This window comes from Capricornis sumatraensis, chromosome 22 (genome assembly GCF_032405125.1).
Source record: "Capricornis sumatraensis isolate serow.1 chromosome 22, serow.2, whole genome shotgun sequence".
NCBI lineage: Eukaryota > Metazoa > Chordata > Mammalia > Artiodactyla > Bovidae > Capricornis > Capricornis sumatraensis.
The window spans coordinates 8,037,971-8,064,413 of NC_091090.1; the positions used below are offsets into that span (position 1 = coordinate 8,037,971).

Sequence of the window (26,443 nt, forward strand, 5' to 3'; positions counted from 1 at the left end):
AATACAACTTGGAGAAACTGAAGATAACTTGGCAGTTTCATCATAAAACTTGACTATTTTGAAATATGAGATATGATCTGGATACGATCTTAAACTGAATTATAATATATCTGAGCTAAATATGATAAGAAACTTATTAGTTACTTCCATTTAGGGACATAGAAAGACAACAAACTTCTAGAATGACTGACAGGTAATCACCAGACGTAACAGGGGAAAAAAGAGTATCTATTTCCAAAAAGATCTGAGTTAATACACATAAAACTTACCAGTGGAAAAAGAAAGGCAAAATCACAAAATGGCAAAACCTCAAAAGCTATTAAAATTTTAGTTTTAACTTTTCTAGTATCTAAGACAGAGAGTCAAATTCAAGGCTATTTAATATCTTCTGAGAAGCATTTAATATATATACATATGTACTCACTGAACAAATTTATTGAATGCCCACTGTATATCAGGCACAAAATACAACAGTGAACAAGACAGACATTCTTGGGTTCACTGGTCTTTTTCTCTATTTCCTGAGAATGATGCTAAAAACTCAAGAGGGTAATTAGGTGTCAGTTTCTTGGCCTCCACTAGCTTCTCACACCAGATTTATCTAATCCTGTCCAGTCCACGGTCTCCCGCAGTCTACTGAGTTCACAAGCACAATAATTCCTCTAATATGCAGCCACCTCTTCCTATAAGCTGGGGCACTAGTGTTATATCATTAGGAGTTTAGAACACTACAAACTACTCTACACTGTGTTAAAGCTAGATTCTAGCTCCAGTGCATTGCCCTAAGATGAATTCAAAGGGATGAAGAAATGTACAGAAAAGCCAAGCTGCTCTTAGCAAGCAAAGAAGAAAAGGGTGACAAGATTTGTTTTTATGAAAACTTATTACCAAGTTTTAGTAATTAAGAATGTGGTACCAGTGCAAGAGGGCTTCCCTGGTGACTGAGCAGTAAAGAATCCAACTGCCAATGCAGGGGATGCGGGTTCGATCCCTGGGTCGGGAAGATCCCCTTAAGAAGGAAATGGCAACCCGCTCTAGCATTCTTGCCTGGGAAATCTCAGTCCATTGGGTCGGGTACCAATGAGTTGGACACGACTTAGTGACTCAACTACAACAAACCAGTCCAAGAACTGGTGAACAGACCAAAGTGGCAGCACAGACAGCTCTATGAAAACCTGATCGATGACACAGGCAGCCTTGCAGAATGGTGGGGCAAGGTGGGGTTTTAAATACATGATGGAGAGACAACTGGTAGGCCATATGGAAAAAAAATAAATTTACCCCTACTTTATGGAATATACAAAAAATACATTTCAGATTTACTGTGTATTTACTGCATAAGAGCAGAGGTGAAACAAAACAACAAAGGACATGGGAATATGCGCAGCACCTTAGCGCAGGGAAAGACATTAAACAGAATTCAAAAAACAGTATGAAAAAGAATGGTACTTCGGAATGCATTAAAATTACTTGAATCCATCAAAAGTGAGAGTGTAAAAAGACAAGACATAAAGAGAAAATATTTGCAATACCCAGATCTTATACCTAGAAAGATTTTCAACCCAGAAAAATCAGTAAAAAGATGGTCAAAACTGTCAAGAAATCTACAAAGGCACTGGCAAAAGATGTCAAAAGGTCAAATAAACATTAATCACCAGAAAAATGTAAATTCAAACCACAAAAAAATGCCTATCACTAGGTAAAATTAAAAAGACCAGTAATTCAATGATTAGTGAAAATGTAGATCAACAGGAGCTCACATTCACTACTGGAATGAAAAAAACAATGGAACCACTTTTGTAAAAAACCTTGCCATAATCTACTAGAACTGAATGTCAGCAAGTCTCCACCTCAGTATATATTCCTAGAAATGTGGGAATTATTTCCAACAGCCAACCAAATGTCTGTAAGTGATACATGAATTATGTGTAAAATTATCATACAGGTACTGGAAATGAACAAACCAAAGCTACATGCTAACAATCAGATGAATCTGTAAAACAATGTTAACTAAAGGCATTCGGACCCAAAATATCAGTAATATAGACCACGACTCTGCTGTTCAATACGGTGCACACTGACTATATGCGGCTATTTGTGTTCTGAATAACTGAAATTAAGTGAGGGGGATGCTTCTAGGGAACTGACCACTGTGGGCTGAATTGTGGCCCCCTCAATATATGTTCTTACCCTGGTATGTGTCAATGTGACCTCATTTGGAAACAGGGTCTTTGTAGGTGTGACCAAGTTGAGGTCACTAGGGTGAGCCCTAATTCGGTATGACTGACGTCCTTACTGGAAGAAAATGCCACGTGAAAATGGACACACAGGTAGAAGATGGCCTCGTGATGATGGACGCAGAGACAGACAGATACGTCTACAAGCCAAGGAATGCCTACTGTTGGGTAAGGGAGTTAGAGAAGGCAAGGTTCAAAAAGACCCAGACCGGCACTTTACAGGAACAGATCACCTTTAATGAGGCGAGAAGGGGGAGCAGTCAGATTAGTGAGCTGCTGCACTAACCCAAGAAAAGAGTAAGTATACACTGGCATGTATGTGGAAATCTACCATTTTAAGGGGGCCTGTTCTTCTCCAGGGTTGTTCGGAGTAGTTATCTCTTAAACAGCTGCGGCAAGGAATTTTGGAGACTGGCCAGAGGCTGCACCGGCTGGGAGCTGGGAGTAATCAACCTAATGTCCATTTTTTCTTCTGGTGATAGAGTACTCTGTTTTGCATAGAATGGTGGGACCTGGAGGGGAGTTTTAACTCCAGGCTACCTTGAGCCATGCAACTTTCCTTCACCTACAGTTGACATTAACAACCAGAATCTGGGAGAGGGACCACGGCCCTACCAACAGCTTGACCTTGGATGGGTGAACTCAACAACTGTGAGACAATTTCTATTGTTGTGTTTTTGTTATTTTTTTAACTTTACAATATTGTATTGGTTTTGCCATACATCAACATGAATCTGCCACGGGTGTACACGTGTTTTGTTTTAAGCCACCTAGTTTGTAGTACTTAGATGAGCAGCCCCAGGAAATCAATCCACTGGTAATGCTCTTTTTTAATCTGAAAGATGGTCACCTGTTTTGAGATGTTTTGTACAATTTCTGTGTGTATTATATACACATATACACACAGAGAGAACCAAAAATCTGGAGGACCAGCATATAAGTTGGGGAAAAGGATCAGAGTTGAAGTGTTCCAGAGTGCTTTTATTGTTTCATGGAGGCAGACAATATGTACATACGCTTTAGTCTTTAAGTTACATATAAAAAATGTGATAAAATGCCAAGGTAACCACAGAAAGAACAGAAACAAATACACAGCATACACACCAACTTGAAAAAACAAAGAGAGGAAGCTAAGAGTGAAATAGCAGAAATAAATACAAAAACAATATCTACAGTGAACTTACGGGAATTAAACTTGCCAGCTAAAATGGATAAAAACGAAAGCAACTAAATGGTTCCACTTCCAGTAACAAGAGAGTAGCTTATACTGGGGAGAAGGCAATGGCACCCCACTCCAGTGCTCTTGCCTGGAAAATCCCATGGACGGAGGAGCCTGGTGGGCTGCCGTCTATGGGGTCGCTAAGAGTGGGACACGACTGAGAGACTTCACTCTCACTCTTCACTTTCATGCACTGGAGAGGAAATGGCCACCCACTCCAGTGTTCTTGCCTGGAGAATCCCAGGGATGGGGGGAGCCTGGTGGGCTGCCGTCTATGGGGTTGCACAGAGTCAGACACAACTGAAGCGACTGAGCAGTAGCAGCAGCTTATACTGGATTAGATCTCCCCTAGATAACAATTATAAACTATTTTAAGGCACTAAAGAACAACAAAAATCAGGTAGAAACAGGACAGAAGTTAATTACTGAAATAAATGAATTACCCAGGGCTAAATATGCAGCTTTACGCTTTGTTCCTCATTTGCCTACATCCCTGTGAAACTAGATGCAAACTGAGTCAGACAGATGACAGAGGGTGCGAAGGGGAGCTGGCGGCAGGAGGGTAGGAACAGCAGAAAGAGATCCCAGCAGAAATGAGAAAGCAACAGAAGAGGATCCTCCGAATCTACAAATCCTTGGCTGACTTCTGAACTCTGCATAACGAGAGAGGAACCAAGATTCTCGGTGAGCAACAGCAGTCGGAAAGCTAAAAGAAGCAAGTGACTGCTGCTTGTGGCAGAGAGAGAGTTTGGTGTCCGAGTCCAGCAAGTTAACTACCTACAAGAAAAAAAGAAATTCCTCAGAGGAAGTTAACAGAATTCTGAGAATCTATAATTTACATCACAAACATCCAGCATACATCAAAAATCATGTGACTTGCAAAGAAAGAAGAAATGAGACGCGCAGTCAAGAGGAAGAGCAGTCAAAAGAAACTGCCCCGCAAGATAATCAAGCTATTGGGATTAGCAGAAAAGAGATTTCAAGAAAAGTTAAAACTATTCAAGGACATAAGGTTGAGTGGATAAAAAATCTCAACAGAGAAATAAAAACTATTAAAAAGAAAACTAAGCAGAAACTCTACAACACATGAGAAAACACATGTTTGAAACTGAAAATTTACTAAGTCAGCTTAACACTGGAGGTGGCAGAAGGCTGAACAATAAACTTGAAGACTGGATAATAGAAGTGATCAAATATGAACAAAAGAGAGAAAAAATACTGGAAGAAAATGACAAACCTGTGGATAAATCTAAACCATCTAACATGCATAACTGGAGTTCCAAAAGAAAAGGAGACAGAAAGTGGGACAAAAAATTGTGAAGAAATAACTGGGGGAAACTTATAAACTTAGAGATAACATGAAGCTAAGAAAACTCCAAGCAGGATACAAAGACAGCTACATCTCGGGACATTATCAAAAACTGCTAAAATTCAAGGACAAAGAGGAAATATTAATAGCAGTAAGAGGGAAAAAATGACATATCTGCATATAGGGGAGCAATAATAGAAATTATGGTCATTTGTTATGACAAACAGAGGAGGCCAGCCACAAGACAAGAAAACGGAGTTCGAGCTCTAAAGTGCTGAAGAAAAAAACACTAGTTAACCAGAATTCTAAAGCCAGAGAAAATACACTTCAAAATTAAAGGGAAAATAAAGATACTTTCATAAATGAAACAGAATATTCAACACTAGCAAAACTGCATTACATTAATATAAAATAGGACAGGAAATTCTTTAAGCTGAAGAGAAAGGACATCAGATAGAAACTGTAATCTACTGGAAAGAATGAAAGGTCATTTGAAATGGTAACTATGTGGATAAATATTAAATAGTCTATATTTCTTCTTTTCTTTCTTTAAAACTCAAAGCAATGTTTAGAGCAAAAAGTAATATTTTCTTATAGTGTTTATAACAAAAGCAAAAAATATATATATTGTAACCTTTAGAGCAACCATAAAAAACTGGACAGATTGTCAGAGTAAATCAAAAAGTAAGATCAAACTGAGAGACGTAGTTTCAAATTCAGAATCAAGTTTAGAGACGTAGTTTCAAAATAAAGATATAAATAGACTGAAAGTAAAAGGATGGAAAAATATACACTGTGTAAATATTAAGCATAAGAAAGCTTGAGTAGCTATGTTAATATCAGACCAAAAAAATTTTATGATAAAAGATATTACCAGAGATAAAGAACAGTTCATAGTATCATAACGCTAAATAGATCAGTTCATTAGGAAGACACATCAGAAATGCGTATGCAACTAAAAACAGAACTGCAAAACACAAAATACAAAATGACAGAACTAAAGAGAAAAAATAAATCTACAATCCTTGATGAAGAAGCTCACTGTTACTACTGTGGTAACTGATAGGTTAACTAGACAAAAAAAAAAAAAAATCACTGAGGATGAAGATCTGGTATTATCAACCACCTTGACCTAACTGACATTGATAAAGTCCTTTACTCAAAAAACACAGAAATAATTCTTTTCAAGTGCATACAGAATATTCATCAAGATAGACCACAGGTTGAGCCATGTAAGTCTCAATAAAAATAAAAAGTTTTAAGTTTTACAGAGTATATTCTCTTACCACAACAAACTTATATTAGAAATAATAAGACGTTCAAATATTAATATTTGTAAGTTCAACAATATATCTAAAGAGTCAATAGATCAAAGGAGACAATATAAGGAAAATTAGAAAATATTTCAAACTGATAGCAAAAACATGAAAATTTGTGGAATACAGTCAGTTCAGTTACTCAGTCGTATCCAACTCTTTGTGACCCCATGGACTGCAGCACGCCAGGCTTCCCTGTCCATCACCAACTCCTGGAGTTTACTCAAACTCATGTCCATCGAGTTGGTGATGCCATGCAACCATCTCAGCCTCTGTTGTCCCCTGCTCCTCCTGCCTTCAATCTTTCCCAGCGTCAGGGTCTTTTCCAGTGAGTCAGTTCTTCACATCAGGTGGCCAAAGTATTGGAGCTTCAGCTTCACCATTAGTCCTTCCAATGAATATTCAGGACTGATTTCCTTTAGGATGGACTGGTTGGATCTCCTTGCAGTCCAACAGACTCTCAAGAGTCTTCTCCAACACCGCAGTTCAAAAGCATCTATTCTTCTGACACTCAGCTTTCTTTTAGTCCAACTCTCACATCCATCCATGACTACTGGAAAAACCATAGCTTTGACTAAATGGACCTTTGTTGGCAAAGTAATGTCTCTGCTTTTTAATATGCTGTCTAGGTTGTGGAACACAGTAAAAAGTAGAACGCTGACAAACTACAGTCTGTGGGCCAAATCCAGTCCACGAGTAACTTTTGTAAATTTCACTGTATACTTCACACTCCTTTGTTTATGTATTGAGAATGGCTGCTTTCATGCTTTCATTTTACAGAAAAAGCTTAAAGCTTGCTTATCCTGGCTTAGAGGGAAATAAATATCTTTAAATGTTTACATTTAAAAAACAAGAAAAAAAATTCAATCAACAGTCTAAGTGTCACATTAAAAAGCTATAAAAGATGACAAAATTTAAGCTCAAAGTAGAAGGAAGGAAATAATAAAGAGCAGAAAATGAAATGGAGAGCAGACCAAAAGGAGAGGAATTAACTAAAAACAGTTCACTCTTTGAAATGACCAAATAAACGGATAAACTTCAAGTCAGTGAAGAGGAAAACAAAAATTACCAATATTAGGGGGAAAATGAGATGATATCATCAGTGATCCTAAAGAAATAAAAAATATATAATAAAGGAATACTACTGTGAACAACTTTACACTGGTACATTTGACAATCAAGGTAAAATGGACAAATTTCTTGCAAAACATTATTCTCCAAAACTGACATGAAGAAAAAGAATAGGTCCTAGAGTGAATATTCAACAAATTAGTGGAACAGGTAGCTCCAAACACCCGTCCTTCCACATAAAACACTGAAATACATGCCTAAACTGTTGGGCAGAAACAACTTTCTCAAAAGTTTGGAAAATCCTCAAAGGGTCACAGCAACGAAGCAAACACTGAATCAAGACAAAGATCACACAAACACCAGTACGGGGACTGCCCTGGTGGTGAAGTGGATAGGAATCTACCTGCCAATGCAGGGGACACGGTTCCATCCCTGATCTAGGAAGATTCCACCCACCTCAGAGCAACTAAGCCCACGCATCACAACCACTGGGCCTGTACTCCACAGCAAGAGAAGCCAGCGCAACGAGAAGCCCGTACACAGCAATGAAGAGCAGGCCCTGCTCACTGCAACTCGAAAAAGCCCACACAAAAGCAACAGAGACCCAGTGCAGCCAAAAATAAATAAAATAATTTAAAAAAAAAAACACACAACAGGAAAGCCTAGTGGTATCTTCACTTGCCCTTCCCCGACCACCTCCCTATCCCTCCCTGCAGCAGCCCGTACTCCTAGTGTGGGACCCCCGTCCCTGGCTCCAGGCAGAGCAGAGCAGAAGTCACAACTTCTGAAGGCATCATCTATTTTACCAAGCTCAGGCCCCACACCGAGCAGAAAAGCAGTCTGCATGGCTCAGAAACACTGTGAGGCAGACAAAAAGCCCATGGCCTGGGATAAAAGATGACGGGTGAGACATACAATAGAACACCTGATATCTGGGAGGAAAAGCCATGAAGAGAATGTCCCTGGGAAATTAGGAGATTCAAAAGCGCCTCTGTGTCCTGGAGAGTTCAGAAACCAGGCACATAGCCAGTACAGGATGCATGCTCAGCAAATGCCCGAGAAGACACTGAGCCTTCACCACTGGCTGGTCTGCAGGCTCAGTGCACGCGTGCGTGCTAAGTCACTTCAGCTATGTTGGACTCTGGCCCGCCAGACTCCTCCATCCATAGGATTTCCCAGGCAAGAATACTGGAGGGAGTTGCCATTTCCTCCACCAGGGGATCTTCCCGACCTGGGCATGGAACCTGAGTCTCCTGTGGCTCCTGCAGTGCAGACAGATTCTTTACCACTGTGCCACCAGGCTCAGTGCACAGCTGGCTACATGTTGAAGGTGCTAGCACACAGCTGAAGCTCAGGAGAGATTGCTGTTTGCTCCTGGTATTCAAGGAAATCTCTGTCAAAACAACAGTTGAAAACAAGCTAAAGGAACAGAGACTTCAATGACCAAACATAACAAGGAATACAGTTTTTGCAAAAATAATCTGGAACTAAGCACATGGACAACTACAGCCTTTGACAATCACAAACAGCACACCAAGGGGAAGACAGAGAATCTGATTTCCAAAGTACTACATTATAATATTTGCACATCCAATTTTCATCAAAAACACAAATAATACAAAGAAACAGTAAAGTATACAAAGTGAAAAAAATTGAATTAAACTGTCCCTGAGGACACTTAGATACTGAATTTACTAAGCAAAGACTTTAAACCAACTGTCTTATGTTCTAAGACCTAGAGTAAACCATGAGCAAAACAGTAAAGGAAATTAGGAGCACAAGGTATGAACAAAATGAGACCGTCATAAAGAGGCGGGTGTCATGAAAGGCCACCAAATAGAAATTCTGGAGCTGAAAAGCACAGCTAAAATGAAAGAATTTGTTACAGGAGTTTAACAAAACTAAGCAAACAGAAAAAAGAATCAACAGATTTTTAAATGTTCCAAATTTGATAAAAGATATGAATCTACACATCCAAGAAGCCCAACAAACTCCAAACAGGAGAAACTCAAAGAGATTCATGTTGAAGACATGTTACAGTTACACTGTCAAAAGCCAAAGTCAACAGAAGCAGCAAGAGAAAAGCAACTCATCATGTGTAAGCCGTTTTTAATAAGATGAGCAGCTTATTTCTCATAAAAATCATGGAGGCCAGAAGACAGTGAGAGAACATATTTAAAACGCGGTAAGAGAAAACAAACAGAAATCTGTCAAGTAAGAATTCTATATCTAGAAAGAATGGAGAAGTAATCAAGACCTTCCCAGACAAAAACTAAAGGAATCTGTTACTAGCAAATCTGCCCTCCAAGAGATGCTAAGGGAATCCTTCAGGTTGAAATGATAAGAAATTTAGACAGTGATTCAAAGCTACATGAAAAAATACAGAACACTGACAGCAGATATGTCCTCGCTTTTCTCTGTTACGGCTAAGTCTGTATTTCCCTTATTCTCTTTTCTCTCTGCCTTTATTTCATTCTCTTTGAAAGAGAGGTAATATGACTAAGAAAGAACTCAGCAACAGGAGTTAGAAGGCCTATACTAAATCATGCTCCACTCATTTGGAGGCTATGAATCTGAAAGCAAATTACTAAATGTTTGGAAAACTAAGTTTTTATGAAAAATAGGGGAAATATTCTAACTCTTACAGGTTGTTAAAATTCACAGCAATTTTAAATGTGTTAAGTTTGTTTCATACACAATTCAAGTAAAAACTGAACACAGCAGTCTCTTCTTTCTCTATTCTTTAAACTGGCCACAGAGGGCTTCCCTGGTGGCTCAGGCGGTAAAGTGTCTGTCTACAATGCGGGAGACCTGGGTTCGAGCCCTGGGTCGGGAAGATCCCCTGGAGAAGGAAATGGCAGCCCAATCCAGTACTGTTGCCTGGAAAACCCCATGGACTGAGGAGCCTGGTAGGCGACAGTCCATGGGATCACAAAGAGTCAGACACGACTGACCACACTTTCACTTTCACAGAGTTATACTGTTTGACTGTTTATATTATAGTTTTACTATTTGTTATAATTGTATGACAACTGCTATTAGTTGAAGGAACTCTTAGGCAAACTGCTGACATTTACAGAAAGATGGTTTTACATTAGCAGCGACCCACATAATGCTGTCTTACTTCTTTTCCAGGGATTTGGGTCAGAATATCTCTATTGAACGTGTATACTTCAGAGCAGATCTTAGGTGCAGGCAAACAGTGAATAATGATAATAATCACCATTATGGGGAATTCCCTGGTTCCATGCTTTCACTACTAAAGGTGCGGGTTTGATCCCTGTTTGGGGAACTAAGATTCCCACAAGCAGCAGCAACCTATACACGTACTGCTTACCATGTGCCAGGTAAGGCAGGTATACTAGTATTTCTGTTTTTAAAACTGAGGAAGCTGACACACAGTGAAGTTAAGGGACTTGGACAATATTATATCCTCATAGAGAGCAAAGCTGAGACTAACCAGGATCTTTATAATGGGCTTGGGTAAAGACTCGTGATAGGGCTACAGAAAATAACAAAGATTGAGATAATCACAGTGGGGGGAGAGGAGGGAGGCGGCCACAAAAGAAACTGCCTTTTCCCAGGGCAAAAAGTCACAAGCAAACTGACCCTGCTTTTTACCACCGATTTGTCAGGCTTTTAAAATGCTGTGTTGAGAAGAGAAGGAATGAGAAGAGATCTGAGAAGTTTTAAACTCTGAGTTTTGCTATGAGGTTTGGGCCAGAACATCACTTTGCTTCCATGGTGCAGGGTTAACTCAATCACCCAATATTCTCCAGCCAAATGGTTTCTGTCTTAATTTCCTTTATCCAGTTATAGGGAGCTGGGTCCTAGCAGCCCTAACTTGTTTGTTAGAAGTTTATTTATTCAACAATCATTTAGTGCTTAAACCCTGTGCTAGGTGTTATTGAAATAAAGATAAGTAAAACAGGATCCTACTCCTTGACTGGCTCACAGTCTGGTGGACATGAGAAATACAAACACAAAAATGTTTAAACCCAGAGGAAGTCTAGAGATGGGAGCGGTTAGCTTTCTCTAAAGATGGAAGATCTAAGAGGCAGCGATCATACAAAACTGTCTACAATGTGGCAATTCAACCTAAGAGGATATTTGAGCTGGTTCTTGCTGGGTGAAAAGGAAGGGAAAGGAAAGCATTGGAGGCAAGTACAGAGGAGGCCACGGCTCAGTAACTTACAAGTGGACACTGTGTGCTTCTCATATTCATTTTACATAAAGCAGGAAATGAAAACACACATGACACCACTTTGATTTTTCTTGGAATTAGAGCATTATATCTCTGCTTCATAGGACAACTAATTAAAAGTTTAAAGTATCTTTACTTGAATCCACTAATGTAATACTTTTTCCAAACTAAGAAGTGATAAAAATGTAAAAACTATCAAAATCTCCCAGCCATAAAATGTATAACATAGATACAAAATGCTAGAAATTCTGATACATATTCAGTGATACAGATCTCAGATTTCCTGGGTTAGCTAGGAGCCCACAGGACTGTGGATGTTTCTCAAGTGTGGTTATTTAAAAGCTATAATTTTGTTTGGCATTTTCCATGGGATTAGTCATGGGTAGTAAGTGAAGACTGCGAAGTCTTAAGTACTTAGGTGCTCAGTGGTATTTCTCTTTTCGTGGACTTCATAAACAACTTAGCTGGCAGTTTCTGTTTAAAACTCACAAACGTTCTTTCATCTGTTTAACCTGTCATTACGTGGCTGCTTAGCACCGAGCCAGACCTCGCAAGACCATGTTGGGAAAACAAGCTGGTCAGAAAACTTGCTTCCAATTAAGTCACTGACTTACTGCCAATTTTGTTTACCTAATGAATTTTGAATATGAGAAAGATCAGTCTTCTCTGAATAGAATCTGCACTGAATAGAACCAATTCCTCTGCCAGACTCAATTCCCTGCCCCAAACAGCACAAAGTGCGCTCCCAGTCAGATCCACTGTATTCTAGAGCAGCGCCAGCACACAGAAGTGCAGCAGCAGGCCGTTCTGTGCGCCTGTTTTGCCACGTCTCCTTCCCTAAGTATACATTTCCACTCTCAAATCTCCACCAACAAACACCACGTTGGAACGTATATTGAGACTCCTACTGTGGCAATTCCCTGGGCGTCCAGTGGCTAAGACTCCACGCTTCCACTGCAGAGGGCATGGGTTCTATCCCTGGTGGAGGAACTAAGATCCCACATGCTGTGTGGCATGGCCAAAAAATTAAAAAAAAAAAAAAAAGACTCCTACTATTGTTCCTGAATGTCAAAGATGCCAATATGAGAGTTTCAACTTTCAGTAAGCTTATGTTCCAAAATCCTGTTGTTTCATTTCCTGCCCAGGATTATTAAAAAGCACAATTTGTTATGGAAAAACCACAGTAAAAGCTGGGACTTACACCACAACCAAACAGTGGCAGTTGGTAAATGATTTGATGTGAAGTAATATAAAAAGTTCTCTTAAACCTATGAAGGGAAACATAAGTAATTTATAGAAAAAAATCTTGTAATATCCAGATATAAGTGCTTGCTTTCTTAGTTCCACTGCATAACTTTTAATATTTTTAATTTAATACTATTTAAATAAAAATTAGGAAACCAAAATCCCTTCTTAGCCCCAGGAGAGCAACCTTTTTCTGCAAAGGGTCAAAAAATAATTATTCTAGGTTTGGCTGCGGGATGGGGCAGGATCTATACCATCTGTGTCACAACTGCTGTTCTCGCGGTGAGAAAGCAACAGCACAGCCCACACTCACACAAGAGTGCGGATGGGCTCCAGCAAAACCACACTCATCCTGGCCCCTAAATCACCTTACACAAGGAAACGCGAACTACCCTTTAAATGAAAGAACAGCTCTAAAACACAGAACAAAACACAGTGGGAGGAGGGGGATGAAGGGAGGAAGAAGTTAAAAAACATAGAATCAAGTAGGTGAAGGGTTAACTCCATCAGGTTACCTTCTGTGGATCTGAATTCTTCTCCCACTGAAGCACTTTTTATACCCAGGTTATCATCACTGTCACATTCTGTAAGGAAGAATCAATAAACGCAAATGTACTTCTGAAAAAGTTACTGTGCCATTAATTTACGTACTCTAAAATGGTATGACTTTCAACGACTCCTCCCATACCCAAGCTTCCTAATTACAATCCATTAGTATTACACATCTTTCCCTAGTTTTTTAAAAGAATGATTACCAAATACTACTACTTAAATCAAGAAAAAATAAAAATGAATGAAACAGGTAATTCACTTTTAGCTCTATATGCAAAAGATTATTTGAAAAGGTTTTTTTGTATGTTTAGGAAATAAGTTCCAGTATTTTTTTAAAAACTGTAAATTTTAAAAAGCTAATTTATTTGGACCCAGCAAATAAACTCCAAGTTTCATTTGCATTAAATCATCTTTAAAAGATTTTTTAGAGGTGACAGAAAAAATTCTCCTTTAGTTTGAAAATCATAAGCATTTATCTCAGTTGATATCTTATATGCTTACTAATGAGAGACCTAAGGCTTTAAAATAATGAATGACATGACTGTCAAAAGCCACTTAAAACTTGAACATGGTACCATCAGGGACCTGGCTTTCACTTTCACTATATTTAAATCAATTTCTATCAGAGTGACTGAATCAGGGTTTAAATAACTGAATACAAATCATATGGACGTATATATGAAAATATGTAAAATCCTAAAATATACATTTAAAGTTAATCAATTTACCATAGTCTACAAATAGAAACCACTGTATAACTCTTATATTCCTTTAGTGCAAAAATTTATTATGTCATCTTTTGCTATTCCAGCAAAAACAATGTTTTTTTCTACAATATATTATATACACTTACTACTTCAAATATTTCAAGCTCTGTCTTAGTGAAATAAAACATTATATTTACAGTTTGAAGAACAGAAAAATTAATTCTTCAAATATTAGGAACAAAGAAAATGCCCAAGCTTTCTGTTATTATAATTCAAAGTCAAGGCCAGTCAAAAGCAGCGTGTTGTAACTGGTCTAAATAACCCATCACTGCAGTGAAGGCCTATGCAGTCCTGAGGGCTATGAGTTTGACACTAGGTTGTAAACATTTTTAAAGTTTTCTTTTGCCTCAATCAGCACCACCCATAGAACAGAGAAAATCATGAATAATTTTTTCTGTCTTCAGTACCTTGCATAGAATTAACTGTATCATATGGAAAGAGGCAGACAGACGCTCAGAACTAGGTCTAACAGCTATTTCACGTAATGCCTATTCGACAGTGCATGCCACTGCTTCAGTCACCTGCACTTTCACAGCAGGGGTAAACTCATGTGCTCAGTTTTTAAGATGGCTTTAGAAACCTATGTAACTGGTACCAACCTCCATCCAATTCATTTCAAAATGAAGACACAAACCAAAAAAATACAACAAAGTCCCAGGGTCATAAACCAGATGGCCACAGACAGTGTTCAGATTCAACAAAAACCATCTTGAAACATATTATGTTTTAAAGAGACTTTACTAAAGTCTTTAAACAGTAAACAGACTTAAAGTCTGTTTTCAATTTAAATTCAGTAATTATAACAGCCTATACTCTAGTTCACCCTTGTATTACTGAAGAAAAATATTCTAGGAAAGTTCAAACTTTATATAAAATTCAAAGAAAGATGTTTAATTACTGAAGAACTATAAACACCTGAATACACAAACTGTTTTTAAAGAGAAAATCTTACATAAAGCAAATCAGTACTCTTGAACCAACCTATAAGATAATGTCAAGTTCTTTACACAAACAGATCTTTAAGAGCTTATATAAAAGCAAGTAGCAGTTATTTTATCTTACAAAGAGCGTGACAACCAGGAGCAACATCACACAGTGCAAATAAAAATGCTGCTGACATGGTTCCTTTAACTCAGGCCGCCCTCACAAATGGTGACTGCATTCTACAGTCGAAAGAAAGAAAACAGGGCTTCCTAGTTTACTTACAAAAGATCCTAGGGAACTTACAATGACAAGTTGGCTATGTTTGACAAACAATCAGCTTACTTTTTAAAGGACCAGAATGGACAATCAAATCTTTTTATCTTCTACAAAAAGAAAAAGCATCTTCCTGTCACTATTTTAAGCACTCATAGTTGGTATCTACACATACTCTGCGAAGTCATTAGACTGCAGCAGAGCGTCTCTCATCTTCATTCTTGAAGGACGTGGTAAGAGCCAACAACGCACACTAGATTCTCTAACATAAAGTCGCGGCTTTGCATCAATGAAAACCTCAGTCTTCGCAGATGATGGCTGCCTGGCCCCACGCAGCTATTTCAACGTTTCTGGGCCTCTGTTCCGTCATGTACAAAAGGGGGCGACCTAACATATCCCACCTCACAGCGATGCAAGGAGGATTAAATAACACATGGAAGAAGTTCTTTGAATGTTATAAACATCTTCAACACTACAAATACAAAAAACACCTAGCACGGCAGCTGGCACACAGTAGGTCCTCAGTAGCAAGATTAGTTCCCTTTTTCTTCTTTAAAACAACACTGAAGTGACAAGTGATGTCTGCATCTCTGAGATATGAGGCTTGAGTTAGAATGAACACATATTCGTGAATAAAATGTGAAAGGTTTAAAAAAAGAAAAAGCCTACCAGGCTCCCCTGACAAGGATCTCTAGAAAGCATCCATGTATCTTGGTAAACTTTTAAAAAGTGAATGTCAGTACAATATAAAACAGAACTAAAAGAAGGATAAGGGGGCCATGGGTGTCAACTCAGGACAGGTCAGTATCGTTACATGTCTCCACAGGGATATACATATACTGCAATCAAAGTGCTGCTGCTGGAGCCCTGATGCACAGGACACTGAGTCTACAGGGCAGAAACCATGACACATTCAAACCTTAATCTTAACTTAAAGGCTCATCCTGCTACAGAGAGTAACCAATTTATCCCAAACAGTACCCACAGTAACATTGAGCACCTGTGAGAGCGTGCGGGGTACACGCCGACATTTGTGCACCGAGAGATGCTTCTCAGTTCTAATGCATATTAAATACCATTTCTTAACAAAAACTATTATTATTCTTAAGGCCATTTGTTAGGAAAGGTGAAGGAATAAAGTTACTCACAAAAATCACTGGTCTTTGATAGTTATAAAGTTTATTACCAGGCCCCTTTCACAGTCTTCCATGAAGGGGGAAAAAAAAAAAACTGTCTTAAATCAAACTGAATCTGAACATACTATGATTCAGTATAACACTGTTTGAAATTTCAGAGTTATAAAAGCATCTTTGAATTCAGACCTAAATGAAATATGTAACTTAAAGGCTATACTTCTTTGGCCACTTAATTTTAATAATTTTCACTACTTTTAAAATGCATTGGCTATAGCACTTGAAAAGATGCTCATTTGGAAAATGGAAATGAAGACCCAAATGAGATACCACTGTGTACCCATTAGGATGGTTATTATCAAAAACAAAAATCAGAAAATAACAATTGTTGGCAAGGATGTAGAGAAACTGAAGCCTTCATGACCTATCGGTGGGAATGTAAAATATTAGTGTCCATGTGGAAAACAGTACGGAGGTTTCTCAAAAAATTAGAAATAGAGTTACCATGTTACCTAGCAATCACACTTCTGGGCATATACTCACAGAAACTGATCGGAGGGTCTGGAAGAGATGCCTGCCCCCACGCTTACAGCAACACGACTCACGACAGCTAAAGCATGAACACGCACCAAGTGTCTACCAATGGGTAAATGGACAGCAAAAGGGGGCACAGACATACAACGGAGCACTACTCAGCCTTAAAAAGGACCCTCTGACACAGGCTATAACATGAGCAAAACCTGAGAAAACGTTTTTCTCAGTGAAATAATAAGCCAGTCACAAAATAGAAAGGCTGCATGATTTCACTTACAGGACACACTCAGGGTAGTCCCATTCATAGACAGGAGACAGGATGCTGGCTCCCCATGGGCTGGGGGAAGGACAGTGGGGAGTTTCTGTTTATTGGGCGTGGGGTTTCAGTTGTCAAGATGAAAGGAGTTCTGGGGATGGATGGTGGTGATGGCCACACAACAATGTGAATGCAGTTAACACCACACAACAGGTTTCCCAGGTGGTTCAGTGGTAAAGAATCTGCCTTCAATGCAGATCTGGGTTCGATCCCTGGGATGGGACGATCCCGTGGAGAAGGAAATGGAAACTCATTCTATTTGCTTGAAAAATCCCATGAACAGAGGAACCTGGCAGGCTACAGTCCATGGGGTCACAAAGAGTCGGACGTGACTGAGTGACTTCATACAAACACACCACGCAACTGGACATTTCAGAATAGTTAGCATGGTAAATCTTATGTGTGAAAGTGTTAGTTGCTCAGTCATGTCCAACTCTGAAACCCCACAGACTGTAGCCCCCCAGGCTCCTCTGTCCATGGAATTCTCCAGCAAGAATACTAGAGTGGGTAACCATTCCCTTCTCCAGGGGATCTTCCCAACCCAGGGATCGAACCTGGGTTTCCTACATTGCAGGTGGGTTCTTTACCATCTGAGTCATCAGGGAAGCCCAAGAGCATGTATATTTTAGTACAATTAAAAAAAATAAAACAATGGAGAGAAAATCTAAAAATATATATAGTGGCTGGGAATCATGTTTCCTTTCTATGGTAGTAATAATTAATAATACCTGCTATTTACTGAGCACCTTTCTCGGCTTCCCTGATAGCTCAGCTGGTAAAGAATCCACCTGCAATGCAGGAGACTCTGGTTCGACTTCTGGGTTGGGAAGATCTGCTCGAGAAGGGATAGGCTACCCGCTCCAGTATTCTCGGGCTTCCCTTGTGGCTCAGCTGGTAAAGAATCTGCCTGCAATGCAGGAGACCTGGGTTCGATCCCTGGGTTGGGAAGATCTGCTGGGACGGGAAAGGCTACCCACTCCAGTATTCTTGCCTCAAGAATTCAATGGACTATAAAGCCCAGAGGGGTGCAAAGAGTTGGACTCTAGACACTATACATGTCACTAATTCTTAAAGACTTATAGATATGAAAGTGAGACTCACAAAAAGTTGAATATCTTTGCCTGAAATCACACTACTAGGAAGCAGCCACCTTAGCATTTGAACAAATGCCCATGCCCTTCTTTATACACTGCATTGCCTCTGTTTATCACAAAAATTCAAAATAAAGTACACATGTGCCCCCAAAGAGCAGTAAGTTCAAATGAGCACTGACTATGAATAAATGATTTTAAAAATACGCAGAGTATAAGAAATATTCATAAAAGAACTTCAGTATATAACAATAACCTACACCTTACCTCTAACCCTAACATACCCATTTATATGCAGCTTTCACTCCAAATAAAGTTGAAAAAAAGGCAAAATCATTACAGCTCTCAATACCAAAGCAACGCTCCCAAGAGCAGCAGGAGGAAGACAAGGGGGTTGGCCTGGGTGGCAAAGGTAAAAATTAAATATTTTATGAAATATTACATAGATGTTTTTAAGGATCGGGGAAGGGATGATAAAAGAATGGAAGAAAAAAGTGGTTAAAAAAAGTTACGGACACAGGGAATTCTACTCAATACTCAGTAATGCCCTATATGGGAAAAGAATCTAAAAAAGAGGGTTTACAGGTATATGCATAACTGACTCACTTGGCTGTACACCTGAAAACTAACACAACATTGTAAATCAACTATACGCCAATAAAAATTTTAATTAAAATTTTTTAAAAAAGAAAGAAAAGGAAAAAAAGGCCACAAACAGAAAAAGCAAGTGAATGAAAACAAAAACTACAGAATAGGAAGATAACATTCAGTACTACAATATGACATAAATAAGCAAAATAGAGTTGACTTTCCTTTAAAGAGCACGAGTGTGCCAGCAGCTCAATGGTTCCTAACTTTGAATTTATCCATTGCAATGAGTGACCAGAGCAAAGTTCTTCAGAACAGATCTTCAATCAAAATGCAGCTCTACATATATGAAATGAAGAAATTAGCAAGGAGGAGGGCATACTTGGGAAATGTAAAGGCAAATAATAAACATTCCAAGAAGTAGTCAGTTTCTCACTGAAGTCATTCATCAATATCTTTAAACTCTTTTCATGGCTGCAACTTATTAGGATATTTAAAAACTATTCCTTTATTTTCTCCTACCCACATTTACTTCAGAAATTAAAAAAACAAAAACAAAACCATCTGGGTCCCTAGAATTATACCCTTTCCTAAATATTGGTTAGTTAAACTGGCCACCAGCATGCCCATTCACTGAACAATTTCAGAAAGGCAGAGAGAGTGCAGGACAGGGGCTCCTAGTCCTTCAAGGTAATCAAAATCGCTCAGGGCTTCGTTCTGTCACTGTCAACCTCCTAAATGCTTTTTTTGGGGGGGGGCGGGTATTGCCATATTTACTGCTTTCTGGTTTCTCCTATAAGCACTTTGCTTTCTGAAAAACTGAAGATAAATTTAGAATTTCGAAAACAAAATGAAGATCCAGATTCTGAGCTTTACAAGACTCTAATAGCATATTTCAAACCACTAAATATACGAACATAAATTTTATCCTTTAGATGAAAAAGGGCTCCAGAAAAATCACGAATTCATTCTCCTTCTAATACACTCAAAATGAAAGCAGATAAGGAATGAAACACAACAAGCATGAGCGCGGGGCAGTTTAGTAAGCAGGCGCAGGGCGAGAGTGGGCAGCAGTTTATTGGCTTCTCTCAGCAGTGAAGTCTCCTCCTTTTGGGCGGTTTGCCCCGAGGCTGCAGCTGCATACCTTTGGTGGTGTCAGATATGCTATTTAACAAGGCACACATCATATCTCCCTCTAAGTGGTGAGGGTTGAGTATATGTGCTGGCCTCTGAGTCTTCTTAAACTGATTCTCTAGCTCCAGAAAACCTTGATCTCCTGAGAGGATGGTGAAAGGAATCTGCTTGGGCAGCTGTTCATCTAGACGGCCAGCCTAAGTTGGAACAAATGGCACACGTCAAATCAGCATCTGTGCTTCCAATCAAGTTACAGCTGTTTCAGAATGAACACCTACCTAGAAAGGCGTATTTCGCATGTCCCCTTGCTCCCATTAAAGTATGATATAAAGATCTCATTCATAAATAAAATATATTAATACCATATTTTAAAAATGTAAAGTGCTGTCAACTTTAAGATAAACTGTTTAATGTGCCACTAAGAGAGAAAGAAAAAAAGAGGAGGCCCCCATATAAAGGCGGAACAGTAGTAACAGGGCTAAAGTAAGCAAAGTCACAGTAGAGCAAGCAAGCTCAACCTTAAAACTGGCTAGATGGAAAAAGAAATTATCTTGTGGTTTAAAATATAAGCAGCAATCAACAAGTCTACAGAGTAAATTCATGTTATCAGTGTGACACAGAAAAGCTTAAGCAGAAAATTTAATTTAAACTGGGTCTCAAGTGGGTCATTTCTCCAGGCAACTAGCTGAGACAGAAGCAAATGCAGATTTCACCTGGGCCAACAGTGACTGTCACAGGGCCTGCTCATTTCAGAGATGTTAAATGTGGAAGCGCCTCATGCGTCAGAGAGTGACGCCGCCTGATCATTTATTCTACAAACAGGTAAGGCTCTCCTACGCACAGCCGAGGGCTGGCTGGAACCGGGGATGAAGCAGTAAGCACGTGCTACACGTTCCTGCTCCCAACGGTCTCAAGTAGAACTTGATGCAAAAGGTTTTATGCAAAAGACCCAGCACTAGAAAGGAACCTACAGTGTCATTACGATGTAAGTGGGAAGATTAATCAGATGGGTCCTAGAGTCACAGAAGATTCTGAATAAAGCAATGACTCACATGCATACATATGGCAAAGTCGGCAGCATCTTTTCTCTTGCTGCAGCGAGGATGCAGGAAGAAGCAGCCGATGCGGTTCAGGTAGTTGTAGACCTTACAGTGGGCCGGGGGCTTCCAGTTGGTGTTCCCCCCTGTCGTGTTTAGAACAATAAACAACACTGTTGTTTACAACAGGCACACACGAGGAGTCAAACAAAAGAAGCCAGAACAGAAGAACAGACGTAACTGAAAACTCCATAAGGAAAAACAAATACTAGGATAAAAATGTTTCTGGAAATAAAGTACCAGAGTAGAAGGCAGAATAGGCAGTTCCAGCACAGGGTGCTGCTGAAACCTCAGGAAAGCAGACAACTGCTCCAAACCTGACTAGTAAGCAGAAGACTCACAGGGACGTTCAGCAGAACCACAGTAATGTGTGTGAAATTCTTTGGTGTTGTTCTACATGAATGTATGCACTAGTGGATTTTTTACAAGTATGTTAAGGCTGCTCGCTGAATTAAAAGAGTTGTCAATCAGGAAAGCTGGACTTACTAAAAGCCTTATCCAGGTCAGTGGGTTTCTATCTTAAATCCTAATCCTCTTCTTTGTATACAGTTTCCTATCAAATGTGGCAAATGCACCATATTCCATTCTACTGTGCTTTAACACTATTTTTTATTACAAATTGAAGGTCCGTGGCAACTTTGCCTTGACTGGGCTTATCAATGTCATTTATCCAACAGCATTTGCTAACTTGCTGTCACATTTCAATGATGTTCATGATATTTCGCACTTTTCCATGATTATTATATTGTCATGGTGATCACTGATGTTACCACTGTAATTGCTTGGGTACACCACAAACCATGCCCATACAAGACAGCAAACTTAACTAATAAATGTTCTGTACATTCTGATCACTCCGCCAACTTGCCCTTTACTGCCTTTCTGCCCTTTTGGGCACCCTACACCTTGAGACACAATATTGAAGGTAGGCCAATTAATAACCCCACAATGGCCTCTAAGTGTTCTAGTGAAATGAAGAGTCTCAATTTCTCAAATTAAACCAAAAGCTAGCAATGATTAAGCTCAGTGAGAAAGGAAGGTCCAAAGACTAGACAGGCTTAAAGGCAGGCCTGTAGCTAGATGACCATCATATGATGACCATTGTATCTACTACTGTGGGCAAGAATCCCTCAGAAGAAATGGAGTAGCCATCATAGTCAATGAAAGAGTCCGAAATGCAGTACTTGGATGCAATTTCAAAAATGAAAGAATGATCTCTGTTTCCAAGGCAAACCATTCAATATCACAGTAATTAAAGTCTATGCCCCGACCAGTAATGCTGAAGAAGCTGAACGGTTCTATGAAGACCTACAAGACATTCTAGAACTAACACCCAAAACACATGTCCTCTTCATTATAGGGGACTGGAATACAAAAGTAGGAAGTCAAGAAACACCTGGCGTAACATGCAAATTTGGCCTTGGAGTACAGAATGAAGCAGGGCAAAGGCTAAGAGAGTTGCCAAGGGAACACACTGGTCATAGCAAAAACCCTCTCCCAACAACACAAGAGAAGACTCTATACATGGACATCACCAGATGGTCAATACCGAAATCAGATTGATTGTATTCTTTGCAGCCACAGATAGAGAAATTCTATATGGTCAGCAAAAACAAGACCCGGAGCTCACTGTGGCCCAGATCATGAACACCTTATTGCCAAATTCAGACTTAAATGGAAGAAAGTAGGGGAAACCACTAGACCATCCAGGTATGACCTAAATCAAATCCCTTACAATTATACACTGGAAGTGACAAATAGATTCAGGGGATTAGATATGATAGTCAGAGTGCCTGAAGAACTATGGATGGTGGTTCGTGACATTGTACAGGAGGCAGGGATCAAGATCATCCCCAAGGAAAAGAAATGCAAAAAGGCAAAAGGGTTGTTGGAGGAGGCCTTACAAATAGCTATGAATAGAAGAGAAGCAAAAAGCAAAGGAGAAAAGGAAAGCTATAACCATTTGAACACAGAGTTCCAAAGAATAGCTAGGAGAGAGAAGACAGCCTTCCTCAGTGCTCCATGCAAAGAAATAGAGGAAAACAACAGAATGGGCAAGTCGGGAGATGTCTTCAAGAAAATCAGAGAAACCAAGGGAACATTTCATGCAAAGATGAGCTCAATAAAGGACAGAAACGGTATGGACCTAACAGAAGCAGAAGATATTAAGAAGAGGTGGCAAGAATACACAGAAGAACTATACAAAAAAGATCTCCACGACCCAGATAATCACGATGGTATGATCACTCACCTAGAGCCAGACATCCTGGAATGCGAAGTCAAGTGGGCCTTAGGAAGCATTACTACGAACAAAACTAGTGGAGGTGATGGAATTCCAGTTGAGCTATTTCAAATCCTAAAAGATGATGCTGTGAAAGTGCTGCACTCAACATGCCAGCAAACTTGGAAAATTCAGCAGTGGCCACAGGACTAGAAAAGGCCAGTTTTTATTCCAATCCCAAAGAAAGGCAATGCTAAAGAATGTTCAAACTACCACACAATTGCACTCATCTCACATGCTCAAAATTCTCCAAGCCAGGCTTTAACAGTACATGAACCGTGAATTTCCAGATGTTCAAGCTGGATTTAGAAAAGGTATAGGAACCAGTGATCAAACTGCCAACATCTGCTGGATCACTGAAAAGCCAAGAGAGTTCCAGAAAAACATCTGTTTCTGCTTTATTGACTATGCGAAAGCCTTTGACTGTGTGGATCACAACACACTGTGGAAAATTCTTCAAGAGCTGGGAATACCAGACCACCTGACCTGCCTCTTGAGAAATCTGTATGCAGGTAAAGAAGCAACAGTTAAGAGCTGGACACGGAACAACGGACTGGTTCCAAATCGGGAAAGCAGTACATCAAGGGTGTATATTGTCACCCTGCTTATTTAACATATGCAGAGTGTATCATGCAAACTGATGACAAGCTGGAATAAAAATTACCAGGAGAAATATCAATAACCTCAGATATGCAGATGACATCACCCTTATGGCAGAAAGCGAAGAACTAAAGAGCCTCTTGATTAGAGTGAAAAAGCTGGCTTAAAACTCAACATTCAAAAAACTAAGATCATGGTATCTGGTCCCATCACTTCATGGCAGACAGATAGGGAAATAATGGAAACAGTGAGAAACTTTATTTTCTTGGGCTCTAAAATCACTGTACATGGTAACTGCAGCCATGAAATTAAAAGACTCTTGCTCCTTGGAAGAAAATCTATGACCAACCTAGGCAGCATAGTGAAAAGCAGAGACATTATTTTGCTGACAAAGGTCTTTCTAGTCAGAGCTATGGTTTTTCCAGTAGTCAAGTCTGAATGTGAGAGTTCAGCCATAAGGAAAGCTGAGCACTGAAGAACTGATGCTTTTGAACTGTGGTGCTGGAGAAGACTCTTGAGAGTCCCTTGGACTATAAGGAGATCAAACCAGTCAGTTGAAAAAGGAAATCAGTCCTAAATATTCATTGGAAGGACTGATGCTGAAGCTGAAACTCCGGTACTTTGGCTACCTAATGCGAAGGGCTGACTCACTGGAAAAGACCCTGATGCTGGCAAAAACTGAAGGTGAGAGGAGAATGGTTGGATGGCATCTGAAGTGTTACACTGAATGTCATGCTGTTTAAGTGCTCTGAAAACAGAGGATGAGATGGGTGGATGGCATCACTGACTAGATGGATGTGAGTTTAAGCAAGCTCCAGGAGTTGTTGCTGGACAGGGAAGCCTGGTGTGCTGCAGGCCATGTGGTCAAAAAGAGTTGAACACGATGGAGCAACTCAACTGAACTGAGGCCCCACATCACGCTTTTCAGCTGGGGATCAGGCAAGCAGACAGGTAATCCCCAGAGACTCTGACTTTGAAAGCCAGTGAGATTTGAAATTCCACAGGACTGAGAGAAACAGAGACTCTGTTCTTGGAGGGCAAAAACAAAACCGTGTGTCCACCAGGACCCAGGGGAAGGAGCAGTAACCCCACAGGAAATGGAGTCAGACCTACCTTGAGTGTTTCAGGATCTCCTATAGAAGGCAAGGGTTGGGAGTGGCCTGCCATGGGGAAAGGGGTCCTGGTAGACGCATCTTGGTGTAAGTTCTCCTACAGGCTGTGATTAGCCCTACCATAGAACCTACAGACTCTAGGACTGGGTGACTCAGGTCAAACAACTAACAGGGAGGGAGTGCAGCCCCGCCCATCAGCAGACAATTGGATTAAAGTTTTCCTGAGTATGGCCCTGCCCATCAGAGTAAGACCCAGTTTTCCCCACAGCCAGTCCCTTCCATCAAGAAGCCTGTACAAACCTCTTATCCTCATTCACCACAGGGCAGACAGAAGAAACAAGAACTACAATCCTGCAATCCCCAAGAAGAAAACCGCAATCACAGAAAGCTAACCAAATGAAAAGAAACAGGATTATATACCAGATGAAGGAGCAAGATAAATCCCCCAAAAACAACTAAATGAACTGGAGATAGGCAACCTTCCAGAAAAAGAATTCAGAATAATAATAGCAAAGATGATCTAGGATCCTGGAAAAAGAATGGGGAAGAGGCAATGAATGTTTACCGAAGACCTAGAAGAATTAAAGAACTAACAGAAATGGACAGTACACTCAGTTCAGTTCCATCACTCAGTTGTGTCCAACTCTTTGCAACCCCATGGACTGCAGCACACCAGGCTTCCCTGTCCATCACCAACTCCTGGAGCTTGCTCAAATTTCAATCCATTGAGTTGGTAACGCCATCCAACCATCTCCTCACTAGAAGGAATCAATAGCAGAATAACTGTGGCAGAAGAATGGATAAGTGATCTGGAAGATAGAATGGCAGAAATCATGCTGCAAAATAGAATATAGAAGAAAGAATGAAAAGAAATGAAGAGAGACTAAGAGGCCTCTGGGACAACATTAACCACACCAATATTCTCATAATAGGGGTCCCAGAAGGGGAGAGAGAGAGAAAGAGAGAAAGGACCCAAGGAAATATTTGAAAAGATAACAGCTGGAAACTTTCCCAACATGAGAAAGGAAACAGTCAACCATGTCCAGGAGGTGCAGAGTACCAGGCAGGATATACTAAGGAGAAACACACTGAAACACACAGTAATCAAACTGACAAAAATTAAAGACAAAGATAAAATATTAAAAGCAACAAGGGAAAAAGGAAAAATAGCATGAAAGGGAAATCCCACAAGGTTACCAGCTGATTTTTCAACAGAAACTCTACAAGCCAGAAGGGAATGGCATGATATAGTCCAAGTGATGAAAGGGAAGCAGCAACAACCAAGAATGGTAATAGGATCATACATATCATTAATTACCTAAAATTTAAATGCACCAAGCAAAAGACATAAGACTGGCTGGGTGGCTACAAAAACAAGGCTCATACACATGTTATCTACACGCAACCCACCTCAGATCTAGGGACACTTACAGACTGAAA

General features: G+C 39.8%; 1 protein-coding gene across 1 annotated transcript in view; it reads right to left on the bottom strand.

Annotated features, from left to right (window-relative positions):
- Nucleotides 1–26,443, bottom strand: part of ZNF451 (zinc finger protein 451) — a 96,650-nt gene that overhangs the window by 1,711 nt on the left and 68,496 nt on the right. The window contains exons 12-14 of the mRNA XM_068960661.1: nt 20,966–21,096; nt 19,924–20,110; nt 13,117–13,185 (exon numbers count right to left, since the gene is read on the bottom strand). Of these exons, the coding sequence (XP_068816762.1) occupies nt 13,117–13,185; nt 19,924–20,110; nt 20,966–21,096 (387 nt within the window). The remainder of the gene's footprint in view (nt 1–13,116; nt 13,186–19,923; nt 20,111–20,965; nt 21,097–26,443) is intronic.